The sequence below is a fragment of the Tupaia chinensis genome, unplaced genomic scaffold (genome assembly GCF_000334495.1).
Source record: "Tupaia chinensis unplaced genomic scaffold, TupChi_1.0 Scaffold000225_1, whole genome shotgun sequence".
NCBI lineage: Eukaryota > Metazoa > Chordata > Mammalia > Scandentia > Tupaiidae > Tupaia > Tupaia belangeri.
This window is the reverse complement of record NW_006159700.1, coordinates 2,745,982-2,753,792: the sequence shown is the minus strand read 5'-3', so window position 1 is coordinate 2,753,792 and position 7,811 is coordinate 2,745,982. Positions and strand designations below refer to the sequence as shown.

Sequence of the window (7,811 nt, the reverse complement as noted above, 5' to 3'; positions counted from 1 at the left end):
GGGGGGGGGGGGATTCCTCTTAACTATCAAAAGATAGCTACCACAACCGGCTTTCTTTCTTTTCCTTTTCTTCCTTTCCCTTTCCTTTCCTTTTCCTTTTCCTTTCCTTTCCCTTTCCTTTCCCTTTCCTTTCCTTCTTTCTTTCTTTTTTTAAGACAGTGTCTTTCTATGTCTTGATTCTCCTGCCTCAGCCTCTCAGCTAGGATTATAGGCATACACCACTGCACCGCATCTGGCTCACTATTAGATATGGCTCGCAGTGTTGCCCAGGCCAGTGTCTAACTCGTGATTCTCCTACCTCACCTCCCTGAGTTACTGGAATTATAAGTGCTCCTTCCTGTGCTTGGTTTTTGGGTTGGACTAGGAATTAAAAGCAGACCTCCCATGTGGTCCCATTACAGAGTACAGTGCCACTGTGGCTAGCCCCTCATTTTTCTCTCATCTAAACTTGAGTTACAGCTACATGTTTTAATTTTTTATGTTTTTTAATGAATGCTATTTTTCTTTTCTTTAAAAAAAATCATGTTATACTTGCTAATTTCAAAGTTCTTTTATTCCTATAATTTCTATTTTCCTGAGATAAAATTCTCTCACTCTCTATTTTATATGCTTTGAAATGTTAATGTGCAGAAGCATCTTGAATGCAGATTTATTGCTTTCGTTGTTTTCTTTTTTCTCTCTCCATTCCTCCTCTCTTTCCATAGTTGGCAGACACCTCCTTCACCAGCCCTAGTTCAAAACAAGGGTGTTAGGTTAGGAGTTCATGCCTCGCATCTTGCCAAGATTTTATAGACCCCTTTTCCTAGCCAGCTTGGCTTAACCTTATTCTTTGTTTTGGAGTAGTTTCTGTTTTTTCTTATGACCCTGGCAAGCAGTTTCAGACAGTGGTCACAGTATTTCTTTTACACATTTCTTTGGAGGGTGGAGAAGAGGCACTGTATGAACCTCCTGTTTCAGAGAGAAAGACTGATTTTAATTTTCTGTCTCTATGGGATGTTTTCTTTCTTTATTTCCATTTCTGAATTTAGTTTTTAACTGACACAACTTGCTTCTGATCCTCGAGAACATAGAGGATTTGACTTTAGCTATTCTTCCTTGGTACATGTTTTATATCCATAACTTCTCTGTTTGTCTTGACTTTTATGTGGTTAGGTATCTTCAAACTTTTTTTTAAGTTTCTTCTTCTTCGAGAGAGAGAAGGTGAAAAAAAGAGGAAGAGATATAAACACCCTTTACAGAGTCTCACGCCATGATCATCCCCCAGCCTTCCTAGTCAGCCAGGATTATAGGCATGTGCCTGGTCTTGGAAAATTCAGGTTGACATGGGAACGGAACCTGATTTTTTATAGGGCCTCCAGCATTGCAGAGCATCGCACTACCACTACTCCACTGTGGCTGGGCCTTTTGAAATTTTTTTAAAAATTAATTTTTTTCTATCACTGCTGTTTTTGCAGATGGGATAGCGGAGAAAGGAATTTCCACATGATCTCATTTCACCATCTGGACCAGAAGTACTTATAGTATTGCTTTAGAAATGTAACTCCACGGTGTGATGGAGGTTTACTGAAGGAGGAAAATGATTAGTGTTAGGGACAGGATTATAGCCATGTAATCAGGATATAGAAGAGGAGATGAATATGACAAACTGGTTAGATGGGAGGGTTCTTCATCATGGGAAAGGAGCACAGCCAATTGAACAGCAAGGTAAAAGTGGGGTGAAATGTTTCATCATGCTTCTTTCTTTTTCTTTCTTTCTTTTTTTTTTTTTTTTTTTCATTTTTTGGTCATAGAGCTGGAGAGAGACAGAGAGAGGGAAAGTGCGAAATCATCCCCAGAGGGACCATGCCATAGTCCCTTCTCCATTCTCTCAGGATTTTGAGCATACATGCACATATACCGTAATTTTTAAGCCACACAGTCTGGGACTTGAACCACAGTCAGCTGTGTGGGCATTCAGTGCCTTAACCAGCATGCCACCTGCTGGCCCCCATCATGACTCCCCAAGGGATGTGGCCATGCTGTACTCCTTTCTTCTCTATTCTCCTCTGTGGATTTCAGGCAGGCATGCACACATGCCCAGCGTGATTTTTTCAAGCTGCCAAGTCTGGGAGTCCAGCACCTTAACCACCACTCCACCTGCTGGCGTCTCATTAACATCACTATGGGAGTAGTGATGAATGAATGTGGGGATACAAATGCAATTACTCAGGGAGAGTAGCTAGAGAGCAAACCAAAAAAAAAGGGGGGCTGTGATGGTTGAACTCAGGGATTCGATCATCATTTATAGGAGGTAAGGAAAAGGGAGAGAAACCAACATAGCAGACTTGAAAGAAAGTGTCAGAGGGTAAGCAGAAAGACCAGAGAAGCTTCAGATAGATTTGTGCAGTGGAATGCTTCCCCAAAGAGAGTTGCCATTGATGTCAGGGGCTGCAGAGAATCAGATAAAAGGACTGTCCATTGGAGTTGATCAGTGAAGTGAAAGCTTTCTTGTAAAGGGGATTGGAGGTAAAGGGAAAAAAGAAAGGTCTGTAGTTGAGAGGCAGTCAGGGAAAGGCATTCGTATTTTGCCTTCAATTTTTCTTTTGCCTTTTAGGTTCAGGAATACTAGAATACTGAATCTTAAAAGATCCGATTTTTTATTTTGTCATACTGATTTGGTCTCCCATGTTCTTTTTCCATGAACTAGCCTTATCTCTACTATTTTATTTTATTTTCCCATGTAACTTAAATATAATTTGTTAGTTCTGAAGATTATTCCAAACCATTTATAAAGCTTAATATCTGGAAGTAATAGCAATAATTTAGTGGCCAACCGAGATGACATGAGAGGAAATCACCTACAATATTATCTTTTTTTGTGTTTCCTTTTTCATTTTTACCCTATTCAGGACAGTTTTTAGTTTGTTTTAATCCACAAACTCAGTAAGTCGTTTGGAGGCTAACTGGGCTCTCACTGATGCTCAGCAGGTGCTTTAAGAGTCTCATGTTACCTGGTAAATTATACTACCATTTATAAATGCTGTGAAGTTTTACAGTTAATTAATAGTATCATTTTGTAATGGATTATCCAGATTTATTTATTTATTTTTCAAATTGGCACAATTTGGCACTGTGACAATTATGCACTTAGTGTTCTAAAATTGGTAATGCATCTCCTTAAACACTTATTTCCAAGGGCAGGCCATAGTCATAGGTGGCAGCCTACAGGCTGTGTTGATAAGGAGCCTCATGGCTTCTACTTAGATAAAAATAGCACCCTCACTGACTGACTTGCTTTTCTTAACCTGATCTAAAATTGTTCTGGTTGTATTCTTTAATAGATTAATAATACATCTAATTCCAGTTGTTTCATATGAGAGATTATAAGCCTGTATTTCAAATAACCTGACCAAAACCACACAGTTAGTAATGGAGCTTGGGTATCTGGCTTCATCCTGTACTCTTCCCAGTCTATGTATTGTCTTTAGCTGTTTTAATAAGCAAAATGTCAAAGTAGGAGCTTGTTCTTTACTTCCTTTCTTTTCAGTGTCTCTCTTCTTGTCTTCAAGTATTCTTCATTTTCCTCCTCCTCTTAATATATGTGTAAAAGAGAAAGACAGCATATAAACAGTAAAATTTTTGTAGCAAAGTTCTCTAGGGACCAGCAGGTGGTGTGGTGGTTAAGGTGCTGGATACTCCCACATGACTGACCACGGTTCGAGTCCTGGACCTGGTGGCTTGCTTTCTCACTTTCCCTCTCTCTTTCTGTCTCTGTCTGGTCAAATGAAATGATGGATAAATAAAATTAAATAGTTCTTTTTAAAAAGTTCTCAAAGCAAAAATAAAGACAAAATATAGTAGTACAGTCAGTATTTAGCCCCGAGGAAGTTAATTCAAAGAAAGGGTTTTTGATTTTGTTTTTTAACTCAGAACTGCAAACCCAGTAAGATTGACTTTATGGCATACTCAGAATAGAGATAGAAGCAGCCACTTCTTTATAGGAAAAAATGGTTAAAGTAAAAAGGACAAATAGCCAGAAAAAAAGTCACAACCCAAATAAAGAAATTTTAAAAAGACAGACAATGTGGTAGGGCAGAGAGTAAAACTATATGTCTTATGACTGTTAAATATTTGGGGGGAAAATGACTGTTCATGAAGATTTTTATAAATACCAGTTTTTTCTTAGAGTTACAAAAAGAGAGAGGCAGAGGACACACATTTGGCATTCTCTAACTTTTTATTTAAGGTTAATGGTCAAGATATGTATATTAGGAAGCATGTGACTCTTTAGATCTTAAGATAAAAATATATTCTAAAATCTTTTCTACCTTTTAATGTTGTACATCGCAGACCTATAAAACACATTGTCCACATTGTACATGCTGTATTTATTATAATTACAGATTTCTCTAAGTGGATTTCTTCCAAAGCATGATGCAGACCACTCTTTCACAAGTCTTTCAACCCCAGAAAGGAGTTTCATCTTTATAAATAGCCGACCGATACATCAAAAAGACATATTAAAGGTAATCTCTTTTAGAAAAAGCATCCCTTGGGTCAGAAAGTAAAAACTACCTTTGTCATTTGTCAAACTGTTGTAAGGACTACTTCCAAGAATCTGCTCTAATATAATGCAAAGAAAGAGAAGAAGGTACATTATCATTTATTAAACATTGTACTAGGTACTTCACATGTGGTGATATCATGTACTTTTGCAATAACTCTGTGATGCCTTAGACCACATAGCCAGGAAATAACAGTTTGATTTGAACCCTCAGCCTTAAAAACTTCCATGAAATTATGAATTTTTTTAACCATGTTGCATTGGATGTTTATACTTTTATATGTTTTTTAAGTTTTGCTGTAGGGAATGTGTTCTTGCTGAAGAAAGAGAGAGAGAGAAAGTTAGAAATCACCCCCCAGGGGCATGCCTGTACTGAAATGCCTTCTCCTCGTGGGATTTGGGCAGTTGGCCATGCGAGATTCAGCCTCTTAATCACCACACAACTGGCTGGTCCATTTATACTTATGAATTCTTATGCTTCATATAGGTTCAAGACCTTCAAATGACTGTTACTACTTAGATATTACTATTTCTAGTAAGCAATTATTGTATATCTACTCAGTTTCTCAGTTGAATTTGCTCTTTTAGCTGGTATTTTTAAGGTTGGTAATACTATGTTTATTTACATGGTATTTTTATTTTTAATTCATTATATACATTTCTAGTTAATCAGACAGTATTACAATTTGAAGTGCCTAAAGGAATCTACTCGTTTGTATCCCATTTTCTTCCTGAAAATTGATGTTCCTACAGCTGATGTGGATGTAAATTTAACACCGGATAAAAGTCAAGTGTTATTACAGAATAAGGTAATCTTTTTAAGGTAACTTTTTGTGTATATGAGACTTAAAAACTTAAGTATTTTCTGTTTTTATATGTAAAAAAGATTGATTTATACTTTCTCTTTTTTATTATTATTTTAAATCTTACCTGTTTTCATGATTTCCTGTAATATTTACTAATTGTATTTTTAGGAATCTGTTTTAAGTGCTCTTGAAAATCTGATGACGACTTGTTATGGACCACTACCTAGTACAATTTCTTGTGCAAATAACAAAACAGATGTTTCTTCAGCTGACATCGTTAGTAAAACAGTAGAAACAAATGTGCTTTTTAATAAGATGGAATCACCTGGAAATAATTATCCACATATTGATACTTCAGCAATTCCTTTCCAAAATGATGTACATAATAATGAATCTGGAAAAAACACTGATCACTGTTTAAACCACATAAGTGTTGGTGACCATGGTTTTGGTCATTTTAGTAATGAAAATTCTAGCAGAGATGGGAACACTAGAAATACATTTCAAGAAACCCCAGTGAATAATGTATCATGGGAAGATGCCCCAAGTGAATATAGTGAAACTTGTTTTATAGATTCTGTTAAGCACCCTCAGTCAGAAAATAGCAATAAAAGCCAAATAGATGACAATGGAGAAAATGAAGAAGCAGTTTCTGAGAAGTCTTTGGAAATTTGTGCAGATGACTGGAGCAAGGGGAATGCATTTAAAAATTCAATGGGAGAGAATATTGAACCTGTGAAAATTTTACTCCCTCAAGAAAGTGTAGCATGTAATGTAAGTAATAATAATCATCCAAACGTTGAACAGAAGAATCTCAGTGATGATTCCTGTAACAGAAAATCAAATGTCATAGATAACAAACCTGGACAGCTCACTGCTTATGATTTAATTAGCAATCGTGTAATTAAGAAACCCATGTCAGCAAGTGCCCTGTTTGTTCAAGATCATCGTGCTCAGTTTCTCAAAGAAAATCCTAAGACCAGTTTGGAGGATGCAACAGTACAAATTGAAGAACTGTGGAAAACACTGAATGGAGAAGAAAAACTGAAGTAAGTTTCCAGAGCTTGCATGTGACTGGAATGCTCAGCTATTTCCATTCTATATGACTCATTTGGTTAAAATAAAATTTTTAACTTCTTATTTATGGAAAAGCAGGATGGAAAATGCCTTCTGGCTTGGCTAAAGCACCTTTTTTGGTATTGCCTTTCTTTGTTGTTACGTTATGGTCTTTGTGTTTGGAGTGGTTTTTTCAGGATTGTGTGTGTGGGAGGGGTGAGTAGTGGGATGTCGGCATCCGCTCTCAGGGCTTGGTTTTGTGAAAAAAAGAGTTACAGAAAAGAAAGAAAATGCAGAATTAGAGATGCAGGTGAATACAAAAAAGCTGTGCTGCTCAGTCGTGCCGAGCTTCTTTATTTATACATTTTACCAGGCACAATGAACTGTTTTGCAAGCTTTCAAGGATGTGATTGAAGTTCTACAGTTAGAAATAGACTTCAGTATAGATATTTTTTGACCTTGTTACTAACATGTGTGATCTTGTTATGTATCATAGGTCAAGAGAGTTTACTTATGCTGTTCCTCTGCAACTCTGAGGAAGGCTGTCTGAGTATGCATCAAAGAGGATAATGTGTAAGCCATAAACATTTTATATAGAACAGGCATCACATGACCTAGCCAGGGTCAGGATGTTTCCTGTGCCCCATTTATGTTTTTATAGAGCCCCTCGCATCCAAGGCACGTGTCAGTCGGTTCACAGTGGGTAACTGATGAGGCATGTAGATAACTGCTTCATGCAGCTAGGCTGCATACTCTCACAGTGGTAGGTTGGTGCAAGCCTTAAGTGTTTTTGATTTATTAAGTTTGTTGTTAAAGGTTTTCCTTTCTTCTCAATTTAAAGCCATGACTTTCTTATATTGTTTTTTTGTTTTATATTAAATATTCTAAGGCAGGACTATAGTTTTTAAACTTTGGCATTAGAACAGTGATAACGATGGTGTCTTAATATCTTGAGTATTTTCCCTCTTCAATTGGTGTCAAAATATATAACATAATACAAAGATTTATACCAATGTTGCAGATTCACTTTAGTGGTGTTAATATTGCTCCTGTTCAGTATAACTCATGGTATATTTCTAAAAGCTATAATCTATTTATTGATAACTTGTAAATTATACTGGGCTTTTAGAGTATGTTAATACGTGGTTTGATCTATCTTTGATTATAGTATTAATTGCCCTTTAAATCAGATAATCTGAATAAATGTTCCAAAATAATACGATAAGTGTTTCCAATTTACTTAGGGCACTTAATATAAACACAAAATACTGTGCTTTGTGTGGTATTGTCCCCAAAAATATGAAAGTGGAATTATACTTCCAATTATGCATTATTTTCTAAAGTATGCTAATACTAATGTCAAACATCTGGAAAAAGTTTTAAATGTAATCCTACATCCAGAGTTC

General features: G+C 36.3%; 1 protein-coding gene across 7 annotated transcripts in view; it reads left to right on the top strand.

The window, feature by feature from the left end:
• Positions 1 to 7,811, top strand: part of PMS1 (PMS1 homolog 1, mismatch repair system component) — a 124,872-nt gene that overhangs the window by 90,882 nt on the left and 26,179 nt on the right. For all 7 annotated transcript variants that reach the window (XM_027771563.1, XM_027771562.1, XM_027771561.1 and 4 more), the window contains 3 exons: positions 4,383 to 4,505; positions 5,209 to 5,352; positions 5,518 to 6,398. In XM_027771563.1, coding sequence (XP_027627364.1) covers positions 4,383 to 4,505; positions 5,209 to 5,352; positions 5,518 to 6,398 — 1,148 coding nt within the window. The remainder of the gene's footprint in view (positions 1 to 4,382; positions 4,506 to 5,208; positions 5,353 to 5,517; positions 6,399 to 7,811) is intronic.